The sequence below is a fragment of the Rana temporaria genome, chromosome 2 (assembly GCF_905171775.1).
Source record: "Rana temporaria chromosome 2, aRanTem1.1, whole genome shotgun sequence".
Classification (NCBI taxonomy): Eukaryota; Metazoa; Chordata; class Amphibia; order Anura; family Ranidae; genus Rana; species Rana temporaria.
The window spans coordinates 318,167,607-318,190,110 of NC_053490.1; the positions used below are offsets into that span (position 1 = coordinate 318,167,607).

The following is a 22,504-nucleotide window of genomic DNA, read 5'->3' on the forward strand; positions in this document are numbered from 1 at the left end:
AGGGAAAACTTTTGTATATGGTCAGCAAAAGAAGTCAAAGATGTACTCAAGAAAATAATATAAATATATATATAAAAAAAAAAAAAAAAAAACACAAAAGTGGAAAACAAAACAAAAACAACTAGCATATAAAAAAAAAAAAAAGACACTAATGATGCAAAACCGAAATAGAGATGCAATGGGCTGGTACGCAGAACATGAGCATGTAAATGCACACTCTATGAGGTGGAGTCTGAAGTATTCTATAAAAAAGAAAAAAAAAAAAAAAAAAAAAAAAAAATAGGGTACATGGTGCCAATTCTGAGATTAGACATGTGCGAGCGTGCGTCAGTGTGCACAGCTAATTACACAATGTGTGTATATATGTGAGCTTGCAGATGTGCATACCCATGCCGGTTACTGGCAGGAATTCTTTGCTTTTGTGTTGGTGTGTGTACCCCCCTGTTAGCATCATGACATTATTCTGTAGTGGTTAGTTGTTGTAACAGATGTGCGTGATCACATAGATATGAGGGTCATTTAGTAAGATATATTTAGGCATAGAAATGATAAAGTGCGACAGTGTGGTAGTTAGAGAGCTGATACCTGATGGTTTTCTTTAGATTGTTAGGTGCTTTTTTTTCTCCTGTAGTTAGGTTTGGATATGTCTGTTTTGGTCTAATTTTGAATGTGATTATCGTTTGAAAATCTTTCATTGTTAGTGTGTAGTAGCAGTCAACGTAGTTTTATCGGCTGGAAACTAGATAGATGTTGGGTTTCTTTTTTAGTGAAATATCTGCACAGGTGTTTAGAAAATCATCTATTTTAAAGTAGTAGAAAGGATAGAATTTGTTGTTTTTAATTATTTAAAAAGATTGTAAAGTTTGTAGGTATAAATATAACTGATAAATTACAGTGCTACTACATCCAAAATACACCACACAATTAATAAATAAATGTAAAAAGCGGCAGTATGTGAAAAAGGTTACCAACCAAACAACAAAATGTGAAAAATATAAACATATGCGCTAAAAACAACTAATTTATGTGATACCTTACTAAGATCAATCCAATTGTGATAATAATTCAAAACCCTGATCGTGTTGCCACAGTGGGGTGAAGCACACAAAATATATATAGATGAGGAAAGAAATTAGTGTATAGTGCTCTGTGGACATTACCCATGAGTAAGTCACGTGGCAAGTGACGCAACGCGTGGGGGAGGAGTCTGCTGTACGAGATCTGTCGGAAGTTCCCGAGTGAGGACCTCTACACTTTTCGTTACTGAGTGGCTTGTTTCAAAGACGGGGAGAGCGTGAGTGGATCGATGCATAGCATTGGCAGCGGTATTGTCGTGTCTGGCTGTATTACCCCTTTTCTTACATGTCCCACACCTGCTGTGGTGTTTTGAGGAGGGGGGCTGAAGCCTGTTTTTTGCACCATCACTAATGACCAAGGCTGTGTCGTTGGAGCTACTGAAGTGATTTGAAGCTGAGTATAAGGCACCTGTTTCACAGAGCTGTTGTATCCAGTGACACTCTCACGCTGCTGCTAATCACCATTGTTTAACCCTATATTTTACCATCTACTCTATAGGGACGGTATTCTGAGATTGAGTATTTGATGCTCTGAATTAATTAGCTTTGTATTAATTTATTAATTTTTATACACTAATTTTTTTCCTCATCTATACAAAGTTTGTAGGTATTTCTTTTTTTTATGACAAAATGTTTTTAGGTATGATTTTTCCAATGAGGTTCATTCAGACAGGTAAAGACTAAGGGCCAGATCCACAAAAGGGATACGATGGCGTATCTACTGATACGCCGTCGTATCCCTGTTTCTATCTTTGGAACTGATCCACAGAATCAGTTTCCAATAGATAGGCAGAAGATCCGACATGTGTAAGGGACTTACACTGTCGGACTGTCGAAATGCCGCTTCGGGTATGCAAATTAGCACTTACGGAGATCCACGAAGCTTTTCAGCTTCGTTTTTTCTCTGTAAGTATTAGTTTGCAATCGTAAAATTAGGGCTGCTTTTACAATGCCTAAACTGTTTACACCTTGTAAAAGTAGACCCTTCTATCCCACGTCGCCGTCTTTTTTTTTTCAATTCTTTTTTTCCCGCCGCAACTCGTATTTTTTTTTTACGCCCGTCGCGATTCTCAAAACCCGGCGCAACGTAAAACCGCGCAAAGCACGTCGGGAAAATGACGTCGTGAGCATGCGCAGTACGGCCGGCGCGGGAGCGCGCTTAATTTAAATGAGACTCGCCCCATTTGAATAGAATAAGTTACACAGCCGAAAATTTCTAGGTAAGTGCTTTGTGGATCGGGCACTTAGGTAGAAATTTTCCGGCAGTGTAACTTAAATGTGAATATTTAAGTTACGGCGGCTGGCTGTGGATCTGGCCCTATAAAAACACATCTTTGCACCCAGTAGACTAAATACAAAAAAAAAGCAATATAAACTCAACAAAGAGACCTTCTTTACAACATTCTGACAGAAGGTTTTAAAGGTAACCATGCCAGATACCTTACATGTATTTTGATAAATAAAGGAAAAATAGTTTTTTGTCTACTAGCACATGATAATCTTACCAGATTAAATCTTTCATGACCTGTCATACTGTATGCGGGAAGTACAAACAGGAACAGAATCAGCTAACACAGATGTAAAAATTACAAAAAATTATTCTGGAACATGGAATGTTTAATCACTACGCCCTGTTTCATTAGAAATTGTCACACCCATAGAACATATTAAAGCCTCAAGACAGATACAGAAGATTGAAAGCATAGGAATAATACTAAATAATTATTCTTAAAAGTCTCCATCCAGATGGCCTTAACAAAGTAATTATATCTATAACATCCTATGGAAGTTGTAAACATGTCTGCTATCACACTTACAAGACATGCACATATTAGTGTCCTGGTACTATCAAATATCCAAATCCATCTCTATATACACTGTACTGTAGAAATTCAAATTTACAAATACATGACTTCAAACGCATATGGGTAGATTTACTAAAGGCAAATAGACTGTGCACTTTACAAGTGCCCTTGCAATAATTTTCCTAAGAACTTAGTAAATGTGGTAATAATCTGCTGATTTCCATCATCCAATCACGTGCCTGCAAAAAAATCAATTTTTTTTCCCCTTGTACCTGATTGAGTATTTTTTGCAAAGTGAAGCTTTACCACATTTACTAAGGTCTGGAGAAAATGAGTGCAACTGCAGTTGGAAAGTATACAGTGTATTTGCCTTTAGTAAATCCACCCCATAGTGTTTTTTTCTACAAATATACTGTGTATTTACTCATCATACTGAATACAGGCATACCCCGCTTTTAAGTACACAATGGGGTTTATTTACTAAAGCTGGAAAGTGGAAAATCAGGCTCACTTCTGCACAGAAACCAATGAGCTTCCAGGTTTTATTACCAAAGCCTAATTGAACAAGCTGGGGTTAGAAGCTCATTGGTTTCTATGCAGAAGTGAGCCTGATTTTGCACTTTCCAGCAATAGTAAATAAACCCCATTGTGTACTTAAAAGTGGGGTACGCCTGTAATTGTTATATCATAGATGTTTTTACACATTGTCTACCATTACTTATGGCTCATTATCCATTTTTTATTCGTTCTATTTCTATTATGATATTGTATATCCCTTCTCTAGTTCATTGCATATTGTGTCATTTCTAAATATTAAAAAAAACTTAATTTTATCAGCCTAACAGTAACTATCAATTTATTTTGCAGTATAAATTTTCAAATCCAGAAATTGCAATCATGAGTTTTAGCACGTAATGTACCAATAAGAATAAATTTTCATAACACATTTTTTGTATATATTTAGTATATTATGTAATGAATCGTGTAAACCATATGCTAAGAAAGCCTTAATATTTAGTAATCAAGTATATGCAATTAAAATAATAGTCATTATTGAAGTTAAGATATAATAATCATCACAAGTCTATTTATTCCCAAAATCTTTTGTAATAGTATTTATACAATTAGGTTTTCATACAAAAAAATATTTGATCTACTTAGCTTAACTTCCAAACAGTGACTATTATTATTCATTTTTATTATTATTATTATTTATAATAATTCTTAATTTTAATGGCAAATATTGTTTATATTATAATATATTTTACCTCATTTCACTTTTATCTTCTATTTAGTGTCCTGTACACCTATCCTAAGGAAGTGGCCATTATAATATTAGAAAACATGTTGATGGTGGTTTTTATTCCTATATGACAAATAAAAAACTACGGTACTTTTTAAAAAATACCTGTTAGGCATCTCCTTTCAATGTGGATGCCTCCGCTTCTCTCACCTCCAGTGTTTTCTTTGGGACACACTAAGAAATTATTTTGAGAGAGCTGCTATCCTTTTTTTCAGGGACAGGAAGTTAAGGGATATCTCCACAGTGGGACACAGCCAGCAAACAAAAACCATCAAAGATGTTATAACATTTCTCTAATTCTAAAATAAACAAAAAGTTTTGTCTTAAACTCACTTTAAAGTTATTGTAAAGTTTTTCTTTTGTAAAATAACAAACATGTCATAAAATAACAAACATGTTATACTTACCTGCTTTGTGCAATGGTTTTGCGCAGAGAAGCCCCGAGCCTCCTCTTCTCAGGTCCCTCACCAGAACTCCTGGCTTCTCCCCCCTGCTGAGTGCCCCCAAAGCAAGCCGCTTGCCCCTACCACTGCTTCCTCCTCACTGTCTGTGATTGCCATTGGCTCCTGCTGCTGCCTCTGAGCCAGTGAGGAGAGAGAGCAGCAATGCTGTATAAGGGGAAGGGGCTGGGGGAGCTGCAAACAAAAGTTTTTTTTACCTCTGTGCATTGAATGCATTAAGGTAAAAAACCTTCTGCCTTTATAACCACTTACTTTAAAGTGGTTGTATAGTAATTTTGTGAACTTTTACCTACAGGTAAGCCTATAATAAGACTTACCTGTAGGTAAAAAGAATATCTCCTACACCGTGCAATGAGCCGCTGATTTCAGCAGCGAATGCGCATCAGGGATTCTCGGCTGAAAGCCCAGCAGACGCCGGACCTTGCCGGAAAGAAGTCTCCCGCGCGCATGCCCGAGAGTGACGATATCGCGGCTCCAGCCACTCGCAGCGCTGGAGCCGCGATACAGGAAGACATGATGAGGCAAAATGTCATCTCCCTCGGCGTGGACCAGGTGAGATACCGACACCTCGTTCTAAGGTAAGTATTTCATAATGAGCTAGTATGCGGTGTACAAAAAAAATAAGTGTCGGCAGGTATACAACCGCTGTAAGAAACATATTAGACAGATGTGAACAGCTAATCCGTCTCTGTCTTTTTGTATTCCAGTTGACCATAGTCGTGTGAAACTCTCTCTGATAACATCAGATGAAGATACAGATTTTATCAATGCTAATTTTATCAAGGTACACTTTACAATATACTTAAAAGCAGGACTAAAAATGCATATGTATACACTATGGCCCAGATTCACGAAGATCGGCGCATCTTTGAGCGGGCGTAACGTATCCTATTTACGTTACGCCTCCGCAACTTAGACAGGCAAGTGCAGTATTCTCAAAGCACTTGCTCTGTAAGTTGCGGCGGCGTAGTGTAAATAGGCCGGCGTAAGCCCGCCTAATTCAAATGTGGAACAGGGGGGCGTGTTTTATGTAAATGTTATGTGACCTGACGTGATTGACGTTTTTAACGAACGGCGCATGCGCCGTCCGTGGACATATCCCAGTGTGCATTGCTCCAAAGTACGCCGCAAGGACGTATTGGTTTCGACGTGAACGTAAATTACGTCCAGCCCCATTCACGGACGACTTACGCAAACAACGTAAAATTTAAAAAATTTGACCCGGGAACGACGTTCATACTTAACATTGGTACGCCGCATGTACGCCTCATATAGCAGGGGTAACTTTACGCCGGGAAAAGCCTAACGTAAACGGCGTATATGTACTGCGTCGGTCGGGCGTACGTTCATGAATTCGCGTATCTAGCTGATTTACATATTTCTAGGCGTAAATCAGCGTACACGCCCCTAGCGGCCAGCGTAAATATGCAGTTAAGATCCGACGGCGTAAGAGACTTACGCCGGTCGGATCTAATACAAATCTATGCGTAACTGATTCTAAGAATCAGGCGCATAGATACGACAGCTCAGACTCAGAGATACGACGGTGTATCTGGAGATACGCCGTCGTATCTCCTTTGAGAATCTGGGCCTATGTGTATGGCTTAGTCACACTATAGCAAAGCAAAACATTGATGTCAACAGATCCTATTAATAACAATTGATCTTCTTTTCTGCATGCAATTTGCTGTGCTGGAAAGCGAAAGACATGACAACACTTCCTGTGTGAACAAACCTTTTTAAATATATCTAATATTTTTTTAAGGTTTAGGTGGAGTAGGTTAAAGTAAAAGTCTGGTCAAAATGTAACTAAGCTTTAAACTCACTCCCACCCCTATTCTAAGAATTATACTAACTACCTTGTAGACAGTGGTGTATTTAGGTTTTGTGCTGCCCTAGGCCTGACTAAACTGGTGCAACCCCTAAGTTTTTTTTTCAACTCCAGTGCTGGTTTTTCTTATTATGAGTCCTGCAGTTCTGCATAATGTACTTCAATCCAACAGAAACTTCTCTCTCCCATACAAAAACCACACACACCTGTTAAAAAGTCATTTATGATCAGCACAGGCACTATTGAAGCTCTTAAAATAAGTCATAGTGTACATAATGTCAAAGTATTTAACGAGTGTCATATTAAACTGATCATCTACTGTACATTTACAGGATGATTCTTTAAATATGTGCAAATATATTGTATCAATTTGCTTTAGACAATATGAGCTTTGCCAAGGTCTTAAATATGTAAGTTCATGGTGTAACCCTCATAGTCACAATAATTAGTTTCATGTCAGTGCATAAAATCTAGGTATACATTACAAGGATTTTCTGAAATTTAATTTGCCAAATTTTACCTACTGCTGTTTTTTATAAAACTGACTCAGACACAGGAAAAACTAACTGCAGAGAACCCATCACATGAGTAGGAAATGGCAGCTCTGGAAGTGTTCTATAAACATAGTTACAATAGTTGGTAAGGTTAAATAAAGACGCCAGTACATCCAGTTCAACCTATGCAGGTGTGTGTTTCTGTCAAAAATAATTTCCCATATTTCCCTGTATACTGTGCTTGCTAAGATGCCCATATAATGCCACGTACACACGGTCAGAATTTCCGACAAGAAAAGTTTGAAGTGAGCTTTTGGTCAGTAATTCCGACCCTGTGTAAGCCCCATCTGACTTTTTCTGTCTGAATTACCGACAGCAAAAATTTGAGAGTTGGGGCCAGATTCACAGAATAGATATGACGGCGTATCTCCTGATACACCGTCGTATCTCTTGTCCTATCTATGCGGCTGATTCATAGAATCATTTCCGCATAGATAGCCCTAAGATCCGACAGGTGTAATTGACTTACACCGTCGGATCTTAGGATGCAATACTTTGGCCGCCGCTGGGGGGATTTCGTGTCTTAATTCCAGCGTCGGGTATGCAAATGAGGATTTACGGCGATCCACGAAGGTTTTCGCGTTTGTTACGTCGTCACTAGTAATTTTTTCTCGACGCAAAGTTACACCTGCTTTAACATGGCTTAAATTGGAGGTTCACCCTTTAAAACATTTTTTGACATCACACAAAGTCGCGCCATCCTACCGACACAATGCCGGTGTTTTTTTTTTTTGTCAGCACATACCTCTTAATCCTCACGGCGATCCCGCGGCAGTGGGCGTTCCCAAGCACTGCCTGTGATTGACAGGCTTCCGAACGGCGCATACTGCGCGTCACAGGTTGCCGGAAAAACTCGAACGTCGGTGCGGCTCTATACGGCGCCTGCGCACCGACGTTCAGGTTCTGTCGGCAACCTGTGACGCGCAGTATGCGCCCTTCGGAAGCCTGTCAATCACAGGCAGTGCTTGGGAACGCCCACTCCCGCGGGATCGCTGTGAGGTGAAAATCGGGATTAAGAGGTTTGTGCTGACAAAAAAAAAAAAACACCGGCATTGTGTCGGTAGGATGGCGCGACTTTGTGTGATGTCAAAAAATGTTTTTAAAGGGTGAACCTCCGCTTTAACTTTAGTCGAGCCATGTTAAAGTATGGCCGTCGTTCCCGGGTCGAATTTTAATATTTTTTTGTTTTGGCGTAAGACGTCCGGGAATACGAATGGATGCTACGCACGTCGCGTTTTTAAAAAATGACGTCACATCGCGCAAAGCACGGCGGGAATTTCTAAACTGAGCATGCGCAGTACGTCCGGCACGGGAGCGCGCCTAATTTAAATGGTACACGCCCCATTTGAATTGGGCGGGCTTGCGCCGGACGTGTTTACGATACACCGCCGCAAGTTTACAGGTAAGTGCTTTGCGGATCAGGCACTTACACTGAAAACTTGCGGCGGTGTAACGTAAACGGGTTACGTTGCGCCGCCGCAAATGTACGAGAATCTGGCCCTTGGTTCTCAAATTTTCCAACGGTAAAAGTTCTTGTTGGAAATTCCGATCATCTGTATGCAATTCCGACACACAAAAAAAAAAGTAAGCTCGGAATCAATTCGACGCATGCTTGGAATCATTGAACTTAATTTTTCTCGGCTAGTTGCAGTATTGTACGTCACCACGTTCTTGACGGTCGGAATGTTGTGTGACTGTGTGTATGCAACTCAAGTTTGAGCCAAAAATCAGTTGGAAAAAAATCCACGGTTTTCTTGACGGAATTTCCAATCGTGTGTACGCGGCATAAGAGTTTTTTTTAACACTGTCTGAAAAACTCCCTATGCAGTTTAAGGTTAAATCACTTCTCCTCCAATTCCATTGAAGGGCCTTTTTTACACTTCCTGAGACTGGGTAGTTTATTCCCTATGCTAGAATCACCGATGAGATATTTGGATATTGCTATTACATCTCCTTTCAAGCATCAAGTTTATAGTTTGTAGTTGTTCCTTATAACTGAAGTCAGACAGTACCCTTATTAACTTTGTTGCCCTTCTCTGGACTTACTCCAGTTCCAGCACATCCTTCCTGAGGATTGGTGACCAGAATTGAAATTCCATATTGTGACCAAACCAGGATTCCCCCAGGAGTTATCCCCCTCGCGAGTAACTTGCATTCCTATTTTTAGCCCCAAGTGCATTACTTTAAATTCCATTTGCCATGTAGTTGCCCACCCTTTTATTTTATTGAGGTCTTCTTGTAAACAGTCATGCATAGTTGCCCTAGTTTTAAGCAAGGGACATTTTGAAAATTTTTGGAAGTTTAAAAAAATCAGATGGTTACAGATTCAAAGAAAAATTCATAATTGGGTAGCAAGTATTTGTGTTTGGTACCTGCCGAAGCACAGTAGCATTAAAACAACATGGTATTTTGGCAAATACAGTTTTTCCTGTAGCGAAGACAATCTATTCCCTTATTCTGCACCTTTCTAATGCTCATGTGAACGCCATTATATGTAATTAGATGGCAGTGTGAACGTGTTTCTGTTTGTTTATTTATTCTCAATATATTGCAGGGTGTTTACTGTCCTCGGGCATATATAGCTACTCAAGGTCCCCTACCAAGTACTGTTGTGGACTTTTGGAGGATGATCTGGGAATACAATGTTGGGGTAAGATATTCCTTCTTTAATGTCAGTTAAGAATATAAAGCTGCATGTATGTATATTCTTATAATGCTCGAGATATTTTTGTACATGCTGTAACTATTTTTGTAATAAATTGTTATTTTTTCATATATATTTTTGAAATTTTTATTCGTTGCCTATACAATCCCACTTCATGAGGTATTTTCGATTTATTTGTAGTACTATGGGATGATGGCAACCACATGCTATCATATGTGAGTTGGTTCTTTTTTCCAGAATATAAAGCTGCTGGAGTTTTGGCAACTTAACCCAGGAAGGGCCCTTTCACACTGATTGGGTTTTGATCAGTTAAGATAAGAGGAAGAAAAAAATATATATATATATATTGTGACAGGAAGTGAGGTAAATCTGTGGGTGTTGTCACAAACGGCACATACATTTCTGCCTTGCTTAGACAATACACTAATCATTATTGGGCGTCGGCTACAAATGTGGCCAGGAAGGCTAAGGGCCGTTGGAAGACTTCAGCTGTTCAGAGTGAGGCAATTAAAGGCCTCTATAAGAAGTCCAGAGGATTACCACTAATTGGCTGCATCACTCCTAAGGCTGTGTGAGTAGGAGAGCAGTGCCAGAAGGTCTTCGGTGGAGGTGAGAAGACCATTGATTTTTCTGTGTGATAAAAATCAAAAGACTATTGTTTTGTGCTGTATGACCAGCACTGTCTACCTAGCAATATCTTCAAATGCCAGTCTGTAGAAATTCAGTGTGTGGTGAACCCATCCAAGGGGTCACACACCCCGCTACCGAGGTAACCCCTCACTATATATATATATATATATATATATATATATATATATATATATATATATATATATATATATAAATGCATCCCTTTTAATCATATGGAACTCCTTATAGCGGTCAGTTAAATTGTATTTGCATCTTTAAAAACATCCTGCTTGCTACATTTTTGGTGCACTATTCAAAACCCCAGCCAAAGTGAAGCTCCCCATTGAAATGAATGGAAAACGCATCAAAACGCACCAAAGTTGCGTTTTTGGTGCGTTTTTTGAGCCACGTGTATCACAGGTGCATGCTGGGAGCTAGGTAGCCAGAAAACACACTGGAAATGCAGTGAAAATGCATCCAAAATGTATCAAAAATGCAAATGTGTTTTTGATACATTTTCTTTTGAATTGAGCTTTGTGAATGCAGCATTAGAATTAATGGTTATTGTGAAATGTCAGGTTAAAGCCTAATTCCAGGTTTAAGTGAAGGTTAAATAGTTTGTTTGGACCAAGCTGGTCTAAATGAACTATATCCCTCACTAACACATGCAGCGGCTGTCAGCCACATACAATATACAGCGCTGCATTCTGGCAGAAGGATGGGGACTTCCCTTCCTGCTCCGAGTACAAAATCGAGTCAGGCTGAGTGTTGCTCAGCCATTCAAGGGAGTTTTTGTATTTTGAATGACAAGGCTTCCTTTGATTGGCTGAGGCAGGTGAATGACATCACAACAATCCCCCCTCAGCCAATTCATTCAGAAAATACAAAGCTTCCTGTGAATGGCTGAGCAGCTCTGTGTCCACTCAGTTTTGATTCGGGGGTGGCATGGGATGTCCCCATCCCTCTGTTGGAAAACAGCGCTGACAGCCGCAACATGTGTTAATGAGGGAAATAGTTTGTCTGAACCAGCTTGGTCCAAATTGACTATTTAAAGTTCACACAAAACATGGAGTTAGGCTTTAAAAGAAAGGTGTGGGTCTAAACTTTAGGAACTCTGATTGCTGACGTGGTTATCAAATGTGTAAGCAGTGGATATTCCATCCCAATTTGTGGGATCTAATTAGTAGTGATGAGTATGCCTGTTTGGAGCATTCTTCCAAAAGCCACAATTTTTGCTCGTTGGGCGGGAGCCAAACATCATATATGGTAGCTTCCAATGGTAATTATAGAAAGCAGCTGGTGCCAGCACCCACTCTGTGCTTAGCAACCAATGACTTGGGAATGCAAAATAGCTTGAAGCAAGATGATGTAGCCTAGAAGGAGGTCAATGCAGGTCAGAAGGTGGTAAGCTGCAGGTCAAATGCACCTGTCAGTGAAGTCTGAATAATCTCGGACGTGTCTCAAATTGATGACAAATGCATTCAAATGTAAGCTGTTTTGCTCATAGATTCTAAACGGTAGGACTCTTTTCAGATGACGGTGAAAAGACGGGTTTCAGTTGTTCAGGGGGTGATGCTGCTGCTTCCTGATGCCTTTTCTTTCTTTTTCTTTTCATTGCCAAATGGCAATTTTGCATTGCAGGATTGCGCAGGGCTAAAAGCCAAATGTAGCCCCATTCATTTACATGGGAGAGTTTGACGGGCATTGCTGTCTGTGAAACTAAGCATGTAGTGATACAATTGTTGCACTGTGATGCAAAGTATGTGTAATCATTTGAGTGGTACCATGTCTGCTTGAAGGTAGGTGTTTGCGGGGGGGGGGCAGTAAAAGCACAGATCAGCTGCCTGTTTTTACTGCCTCCTGTATGAAAGGAGCTTAACATTGATGCTGCAAAATTATCCTGATCCTGAAATTGTGTCTTATATCATGTTTCCTATGCAGATTATTTTAATGGCCTGTATGGAGTTTGAAATGGGGAAGGTGAGTGTAATATTCCTTGGAACACCTATTGCATGGAAAAACTGGTATTTTTTTTATTTCTGTCTGTATGTTGTAATGTGGTGTAAACTCCTGCTTGTTTGCACTGGGTTCCGATCTCACAAGGCACCATTTTTCTTCTAACTATTGATACTTGGTAAACTGGTCCTGGGTTTGCATAATTATAATAAGGACATTGGGATAGAGACCCATAAGTGCATCATATGTCTAAATTCTATTTATTGTCTTATGCCACATCTACATGGAACACTTCTATTTCTGTATTACACACACAGTGCCTCATACTTCTCCTTCCTTTACCTGCGGTGACTCATATCTCTGTATTATATGCTGTGCATCATTACAAGCAGTGCCTCTGACTTCTGTTTCTCAAGCTGTGAATGTAGAGTTTCTTATATTTCTGATATTGATAGTAGACCACACATGTTACAAACTGACCGCATTATCTACCATGGTTAGGTGTTGTAAGGTAAGGTGTTGATCCTGCGTTAGGCTGACCAGGTAAATTAATTAATTCTAGAGTCTGTGGGCAATCTTCCTTAGACTTAGTTCCCTTTCAAACGGACGGATAGAATGGTACCTTTAGCTGCGTATTTTCTAGTTTTATACCGCAGCTAAAAGCACACAATGCCCCATTCATACACAACGTTTAGCTGCGATTTTGTTGCATGCAGTTTGGTGCGAATAGAAAAAATAGAATTGAATGCGTCCAGGTGCAAAGTAAGCGCAGCTATATGCACTTAACCGCAGGTAATCGCAGTCTTTTGTGTCAACTGCGGATAGCAGCGTGAGAAAAAAAAAAGAACAACATGAAGCACATCAAAATAAAAAGGGTTGCTATCGAAATGACTACCGCAGCTAAACGCGGCCGCACGTAATCGCAATGTACAAATGCAGCTAATCGCAGTGCCCAGAGCCTTGAATTTCATTGAAAAAGTACATGCTTTTAATTGCGGCAAAACTGCCGTCCGTCTGAAATGGGCCTTAAAGAGCAACTGCAGTCTGCTCACATAATTTGTAATAAAAACATCTTTGCCATTCTGAAGCTTCCCTCCAAACACTTTGCAAATTATTTTATATATACTGTGATTCTATACTTGCCAAATATGCTGCAGAAATTTCCCTCTACTAAGTCTGGCTGCAGCCATTTTAACTGTGGGCAGCTGAAGCTGTGGCCTGTTCACTTCCTGGATGTACACAGACACACCTCAGGCTCTGCAGTCCTGAAGCTTTCATTGGCCCTCCTATGATTCATTTCCCCTCCCTTCCTGGCAAACTCTCATGAGAGAGAGAGAGCTGTGCATGATGTCATAATTTACGTAAATTTGAAAATTCGAAAATAAAATCCGAAAATTCAAAAGAATAACTAACTATTAAATTATAGGTATTGGAATTTCCTTTTACATTTGGCTGTTAGTGAACGAAACAAATACGAATTTATCCGAAGTTACGAATTATCTAAAATAACGAATGCCGCATCTAAACAAATGGAACAGTGAAGTGAATAAATAATAATAATCATAAGACATTTTTATTATTACTATTGTTATTTATTATTATTAATTTGTTACGTTCCATTCGTTTAGATACAGCATTCATTATTTTGGATAGTTCGTAACTTCGGATAAATTTGTATTTGTTGCGTTCACTAACAGCCAAATTTTAAAGGAAATTTCAATACATATAATTTAATAGTTAGTAATAGTTAAGTTATTATTAGTTATTATTTCAGACTTTCGAATTTTCAGAGAAATTAATTAAACAGGTTTTCTTTAATTTGGTACTTCCGAATTAACAATTTTGTTGAAATTCATTAAAAAACAAATTTGGAATGAAACAAATTGCACATGTCTATTACATTCAGCTTGCCAAGCCACATAGTTGTTGGTAAATCAAACTGAAACATCTGCTTGAGTCCTAACTTAATCCACCCAATGTTTTATTCGACACCACCCAAATTTTATAGCTGCCCTGGATTTTTAGTGAACCCACACATCTTTCAGATTTCTGTACTATTGTTTATATACAGTACTCAGTCGATTTGCAATCAGGTTGTAACATGTACTATATAACCAGCTGGACGTCACCACAATTACTAAGGTCAGGCCTTAAAATTCCAACCCAAGATAATATTTTACAGACTGTGAAACAGTGTCATTTAAATGTCTTAAAATGTGTTGTTTTGTGACTAGAAAAAATGTGAGCGCTATTGGGTTGAGGCAGCATGTGAAGTCTTACAGTTCGGTCCATTCTCCATCACATGTGTGAGTATCATGAGAATAATTCTATTACATAATGACAATGCATTTCCTTTTTTGTCTTATCCATATGACGTATTGATGTATCTTCTTCTAGAGTAATGAAGATAAAAAGAAGGACTATGTTATCAGGACCCTGATAGCAACCTATGGAAGTGTAAGCTCTGTCCCTTATTTCTTTTTCATACCATATATTTATTAGAGTAGTTTTATGAAAAATAACACAAATAAAACTAGAACAAAGGTGGATATGTTTATGATAGCAACCATTTAGGTTTAATCTTTGAATTATGTAAGAAACTTGATTGGCTTCCTTTTTTTCAGTTTCTTAGGACCAGTTTTCGTAGATTTTTTTTTATGTAAAGGCTACAGTTGTGTAAAAAGGTAAAGTGTTTGTTAACCCACAGGGTTAACGTTGCATTATCCTCTTTGTTGATTCATCTAATTTCCCCAGTGACTGTGCTTTATTAAAAATGCAGCTATATACCTTGTTTACTGATCGCAGATATGCGACCACATGACATGCTGCCTCTCTTATCTCTCGGCCCGACAGATGCAGCAGGCGGGGCCAAGGATCCCCCGCTGACATCAGCCAGGAGCGGAGAGGCGGCCTCGCCTGCCGTGGCTCTCATGCGGGAGAAGAGAGAGGCGGCATGTCACGTGATCGCCGATCTGCGCTCAGTAAACGAGGTATATAGCTGCATTTTTAATAAAGCACAGTCAAAGGGGGACAGTAGATGAATCAACAAGGACGGGAGGAGAGGATGGAGGAGAGGAGACACATAGCAGTTTGATGGAGGCATATTTGCTGACAACGGTGTCAGGGCTCAGCTGCCCTGATATATTATGATCAGTGTATAGACGGGAGGGCAGAAACTGGCAGGATCAGCCATGTATTTCAGGTGATACGAGGGTCCAAATGACACAGCATAAACTATGTGCTGTATATAATGCTTTAAAGGAACAGGATCTTTATATTATTATTTCTTTGGGTTAACAAACACTTTAACTTTGTGTTTTCCAATGGAGAATGACAGAAAGTATATATTCTCTTGGTATATGATTTGGGCTCTTTTAAGGGTCACTGTGGGATATTTGTAGAAGGTTTTGAGATTTCAGATGTGGGGTTTTGGTTGAGCAGGCGAGGAAGCTCTGAAACATGCTAAATAGGGTATATATGGACTCTCTTCTGGCTGTTAGACCTTTATCATTTGATCTGCTAAACTGTATATTTACATGTACCAGTGAACTCTTAAAGTATAACTATAGGCAATTTTTTTTTTTTTGGGGGGGGGGGGTGGATAGAGTACAGAGGGATTAGAACACATGTCAGGTTTTTTTGCTGTCTGTGTCCACATAAGGGAGAGTCATCCTCTCTATTTGTCCTGTTTACAATTATAATAGAAAGTAAAAGAAAATCCCAAATTTTGGGTTGTCTCCAGAAAAGTATTAAAGGGGAAATCTTCCAATGGAGACACTAGTTCTGGTAACTTGGGGAGTTCCAAGGCATTCCCTTAATTTGCAGGGATTTCCTCTCACTTCTTGTTTTGGCTATGGGAAAATGGTCCCATATGGGACAAGGATGGCAAAAATAAACCTTACAGGGGTTATAACCCTCCCTTACTTTATTCAAAATGAAAGAAAAAAAAGTTTTGCCAATAGTTTTACTTTAAAATATACCTAAACCCAAAAATGTAATTTATTGCATCTCTCTTGTAGCTTTTTAGATGTAATAGCCACATGTAATTTTTTTAAGCCTTTTCCCTAATTTTAAACCCACAATTCTGCCAGTAGCAAACTTCTTATCCTAGAATGGGAAGTATGTTAGGGCTACCAAAAATCTCCTCTTATATATATCCTGTAGTCCACAGATATAGCGGGAAACAATGGTAACTTTTATAAGAGCACAGATCAGGCAGAGAGCAAAGGAAATTTTTAGTTTTTAGTTTCCCGACTGGCATTGTCACCCACTCAGTAACCTGTGCACACGTGTTTGCGAACCAGGCTACGTTTATCCATGAACGCACACAACTTGGCCATGCCTCCTGCTGCCTCCTCACAGAATTTTAAAGCCTGTGGCTCTCACTACTGCCTGTGTTTCCTGTTAGACTAGGCAGTGGAGAAGTGGTTCTGCAGATAGGGCAGAGCTGGATCAGTGAGAGGAGTCAGGTAGGGATGGGGGAAACAGGTGGTTTTTATCTTAATGCAGAGAATGCAATAAGAGGGAAAAAATCATTGAGACTTTACAACTACTTTTATTTTAGCCATGGCAAAGTGTCAGAAGTGTCATATACAGAGAGAGGCTACTTCTTTTTTTGACAGAACAGACTATGTATTATGGCAGTCAAACAAGTCAAAGAGATGGCATGAATGCCAATAGAGTTGGAGTTAAGCTAAACACCTGATTGGGAACCATGCAGTTCTTCACTACACTCACTTCCAGGAATACAGTCCACAGGCATTCTATAGTATGGTAATGATGTGATATGGGTCCCGCATTTCATTTACAAAGGATGGAGTTTTTCAAGGTATATATATATATATATATATATATATATATATATATATATATATATATATATATATATATATATATATATATATAGTCGTGGCCCTATGACAAATGTGGATCATATAAAAACACGACAAGACTCACAACATAAATAGACATGAGGTGTGGCTTTTGGTCGTCTGGACGATATGTCAATAAAAGGGGGCAAACCCAAGATAAGTAATGTATGATTGTGGAGGAGAATGTGCTGAGAAGTGCTGTAAAAGGGGATCGGGAGGGAGGGTATCGTGCACTGGAACCGACAAAGCGCAAGGGCGAGTGGTCAGCTTAAATACCCACCTTGCTCCTCCCATAAATTCAGGCCGCCATACTGGCCTTCTAATATATATACAGTGATGAAAATAAGTATTTGAACACCCTGCTATTTTGCAAGTTCTCCCACTTGGAAATCATGGAGGGGTCTGAAATTGTTATCGTAGGTGCATGTCCACTGTGAGAGACATAATCAAAAAAAAAATCCAGAAATCACAATGTATGATTTTTTTAACTATTTATTTGTATGATACAGCTGCAAATAAGTATTTGAACACCTGAGAAAATCAATGTTAATATTTGGTACAGTAGCCTTTGTTTGCAATTACAGAGGTCAAACGTTTCTTGTAGTTTTTCACCAGGTTTGCACACACTGGAGGAGGGATTTTGGCCCACTCCTCCACACAGATCTTCTCTAGATCAGTCAGGTTTCTGGGCTGTCGCTGAGAAACACAGAGTTTGAGCTCCCTCCAAAGATTCTCTATTGGGTTTAGGTCTGGAGACTGGCTAGGCCACGCCAAAACCTTGATATGCTTCTTACAGAGCCACTCCTTGGTTATCCTGGCTGTGTGCTTCGGGTCATTGTCATGTTGGAAGACCCAGCCTCGACCCATCTTCAAAGCTCTAACTGAGGGAAGGAGGTTGTTGCCCAAAATCTTGCAATACATGGCCCCGGTCATCCTCTCCTTAATACAGTGCAGTCGCCCTGTCCCATGTGCAGAAAAACACCCCAAAGCATGATGCTACCACCCCCATGCTTCACAGTAGGGATAATGTGCTTAGGATGGTACTCATCATTCTTCTTCCTCCAAACACGGTTAGTGGAATTATGACCAAAAAGTTCTATTTTGGTCTCATCTGACCACATGACTTTCTCCCATGACTCCTCTGGATCATCCAATTGGTCATTGGCAAACTTAAGACGGGCCTTGACATGTGCTGGTTTAAGCAGGGGAACCTTCCGTGCCATGCATGATTTCAAACCATGACGTCTTAGTGTATTACCAACAGTAACCTTGGAAACGGTGGTCCCAGCTCTTTTCAGGTCATTGACCAGCTCCTCCCGTGTAGTCCTGGGCTGATTTCTCACCTTTCTTAGGATCATTGAGACCCCACGAGGTGAGATTTTGCATGGAGCCCCAGTCCGAGGGAGATTGACAGTCATGTTTAGCTTCTTCCATTTTCTAATGATTGCTCCAACAGTGGACCTTTTTTCACCAAGCTGCTTGGCAATTTCCCCGTAGCCCTTTCCAGCCTTGTGGAGGTGTACAATTTTGTCTCTAGTGTCTTTGGACAGCTCTTTGGTCTTGGCCATGTTAGTAGTTGGATTCTTACTGATTGTATGGGGTGGACAGGTGTCTTTATGCAGCTAATGACCTCAAACAGGTGCATCTAATTTAGGATAATAAATGGAGTGGAGGTGGACATTTTAAAGGCAGACTAACAGGTCTTTGAGGGTCAGAATTCTAGCTGATAGACAGGTGTTCAAATACTTATTTGCAGCTGTATCATACAAATAAATAGTTAAAAAATCATAAATTGTGATTTCTGGAATTTTTTTTTTGATTATGTCTCTCACAGTGGACATGCACCTACGATGACAATTTCAGACCCCTCCATGATTTCCAAGTGAGAGAACTTGCAAAATAGCAGGGTGTTCAAATACTTATTTTCCTCACTGTGTATATATATATATATATATATATATATATATATATATATATATATACATACATATATACAGTACAGACCAAAAGTTTGGACACACCTTCTCATTCAAAGAGTTTTCTTTATTTTCATGACTATGAAAATTGTAGATTCACACTGAAGGCATCAAAACTATGAATGAACACATGTGGAATTATACATAACAAAAAAGTGTGAAACAACTGAAAATATATTTCATATTCTAGGTTCTTCAAAGTAGCCACCTTTTGCAGCAGACACATCTCTAGAACTGTTAAGAGGAGACTGTGTGAATCAGGCCTTCATGGTAGAATATCTACTAGGAAACCACTGCTAAAGAAAGGCAACAAGCAGAAGAGACTTGTTTGGGCTAAAGAACACAAGGAATGGACATTAGACCAGTGGAAATCTGTGCTTTGGTCTGATGAGTCCAAACTTGAGATTTTTGGTTCCAACCCCCGTGTCTTTGTGCGACGCAGAAAAGGTGAACGGATGGACTCTACATGCCTGGTTCCCACCGTGAAGCATGGAGAAGGAGGTGTGATGGTGTGGGGGTGCTTTGCTGGTGACACTGTTGGGGATTTATTCAAAATTGAAGGCATACTGAACCAGCATGGCTACCACAGCATCTTGCAGTGGCATGCTATTCCATCCAGTTTGCGTTTAGTTGGACCATCATTTATTTTTCAACAGGACAATGACCCCAAACACACCTCCAGGCTGTGTAAGGGCTATCTGACCAAGAAGTAGAGTGATGGGGTGCCGCGCCAGGTGACTACCTCTTGAAGCTCATCAAGAGAATGCCAAGAGTGTGCCAAGCAGTAATCAAAGCAAAGGGTGGCTACTTTGAAGAATATATATATACACACACACACGTAGCTAAAAGTAATTATTTTTAAGATTTTTTTAAGAATCTAGTTGTATACAACAACAGACATTACTACTATTAGATAATACTATTGTACTAAAACTAAAGTGTACATATTTAGTAATGAGAATCATGGACAACTTGCAACTGGGAATCATTTTTAGGTGAGTAGGAATCCAATTATGGCAATGCCTTTGTCAGGAAAGGGTTCACCTATTGGTGGCGCTGTCGGTCCGGTGGATCGCAGTACCGGTGTCAACCAGCAGATGTCCTCTGACACTCAGGATCTGTAGTGAGAGGACTTGCCTGCTGGTGGCACTGTTGGATCCTTGGACCGTAGTACCGGTGTCCACCAGCAGGTGTATCCCGGCAGTGTGGAGCAAACAGCACCTCGTGCGGTCAGGTGTCACCTAAGGCTAATTACAGGCATACACATAAATACCCGGCAAGCCCGTACATGCTTGCCTTGGTATCGTCCTTGTGCCCTGACCTGCTACCTTGAACCTGCACCTGATCCTAAGCCTGTACCCGACCCTGATCCCGAGCTCAACCTGATCCTGGTCCTGTCCCTCCAGTGTTCCTGTTACCTTGCATCCCTGCTCTGTATCCCGATCCGTCCACCTTCTCCCTCTCCTGTCCTGTTCCTGTTCCATTCCCCATTCGGCTGATTCCCTGTGTGTGACCTTGGCCTGGCTTACGTTTATGATTCTGGTACTTCCCTTTGTTGTATATAGTTATTTGTTGTTTGCGGGTGTCTGTTTGGTTGATTGTGCATTGTTTGTATTGGGGGTGTTTACTTACTGTATATATATATATATATGTAGCGCCTGTGTACTTTTCAGTACAGGTGCTATGTCAAATTTAGTGGGATGAGAGAGTTATTTGCTCTCATCCATGTTGATTTTAAATGTTTGATGTTAAATTTGGCTGCTGCCAGCCCTGGACTGTCCTGTGGGTCATTCTGTGTTCCAGAGATGTAGTTCCATCTCTGGATGGCAGGTGGCGCCAGAGGGGTCCAGGCGGCGCCTTTTCTCCAGCAGCCAATCAAAAGAGTGTTTTCCTCGCGGGGCATGCTGGAGGGGGTATTTCTGTGGAGGGCGCCATTTTGTGGGGTTCTTCGCGGGTTCCTGATTCGGCACCCATCTTTAGGGTGTGCGCACATCAGGGCTCAAGTCCTGCGGGAACGCATGGGAACGGAGTTCCTGCACTTTTTTCACAGCAGGAACGCAGTTCCCTTTGCAGGACTAGAGCAGCCGAGCCACCCGAGCCAATCCTTCACTAATCGGCAATGCCCAGCTCAAGTCACTGTCAGGGGCAGGCAAACCTTAGTAATCCTTTATGTTACTGGCCGCTTCCTGTATGTGGATTTATCGGGTAGTGTGCGGGTATTCCATCACTTCCTCGATGCCGCAATGTCTCCTGGGAGCTTTTGTCATTGTTCCCAGGAGACATTGCGGAGGTCTGTCGCGAGTTATCGCAGGATTTAGAAAGAACTTGCTTAAAGTTCTTTCTAAATCCCGCGATAACTTGCGGCAGACCTCCGCAATGTCTCCTGGGAACAATGACAAACATGCGGTTTAGTAATTATGCATATGAGCGTATAATTATTTTTTTTTTGGTGGGGAAGTGGATCTTGGGTGGGAGTTCCCACACTTTTTTCCCCAGGACTTGACCCCTGGCGCACATCACGGGCCCCGGCTATATGGCCTACCAGGCCGGGGTGCACGTGTTACGCCGAGTTCCTGACTCTGGTACCTCATGTCCCAGAGCAACTAGAGCTGAAAGGGGGCCCCAGTGACTTACTGGGTCCCCGCACTTCAAAAGGAAGATCCCAAGCTGACTGTGCTGTTCGGTGGGGAGTCGGTCTGAGGTGAGCCCGGAGGCAGGTGTTCCAACAGGGCTTAGACGATCCATCAGGGATCTGGGTGACCGGACACTGACAGGTTGTATGCTGCAAACTGTCAGTCAGTGGCCCCAAATATAGGAAATCTACCTGAGGGAGATTCAGGCAAATTATTGACTGAAAGGATTCGCTCTACTATCCATGTTCCTTCTCAGTGGTTCCGAGTGACACCCTGGCTGCCAGGCCTGTGAGAGGGACCTGTCCAGGGGCACTATACCCACTCCGGCTGGAGTGGCGACGAAGCAAGAATAATCATTGGAGGCAGGACTGCTTCTTTTATCCATAGCCTGAATCTGCAAAGTTTCTCCTTTTCACCAACCTTCCTCTATCTACCTCATGTTGACTGTTGGTCATGTTGGACCCAAAACAAAGTCACAGAAAACATCAACCAATTGTCTGGACATTCCGTCATTGCTCTCATCATCGTCATCACCTAGACACATCACAGAGGTAACACAATTATGCCGTCCCAATCTAACCAGCGACTCCTGAGGGGGTAGCGCTATATATATATATATATATATATATTGTCACTATTCTTAATAAACATTATTATTATTCACTTACATACGTTTGGTTCCACCGTTCCCTCTGTCGCAAGTTCACACGGTTCTGGTCTCACCTGATTCGTGACAGCCTTAA

The 22,504-nt window shown here is 40.6% G+C and overlaps 1 protein-coding gene across 1 annotated transcript in view; it reads left to right on the forward strand.

The window, feature by feature from the left end:
- PTPN22 (protein tyrosine phosphatase non-receptor type 22) overlaps positions 1-22,504 on the forward strand; it is a 186,639-nt gene that overhangs the window by 81,422 nt on the left and 82,713 nt on the right. Inside the window, exons 3-7 of the mRNA XM_040337464.1 lie at positions 5,353-5,429; positions 9,585-9,680; positions 12,267-12,305; positions 14,516-14,587; positions 14,679-14,738. Coding sequence (XP_040193398.1) covers positions 5,353-5,429; positions 9,585-9,680; positions 12,267-12,305; positions 14,516-14,587; positions 14,679-14,738 — 344 coding nt within the window. The remainder of the gene's footprint in view (positions 1-5,352; positions 5,430-9,584; positions 9,681-12,266; positions 12,306-14,515; positions 14,588-14,678; positions 14,739-22,504) is intronic.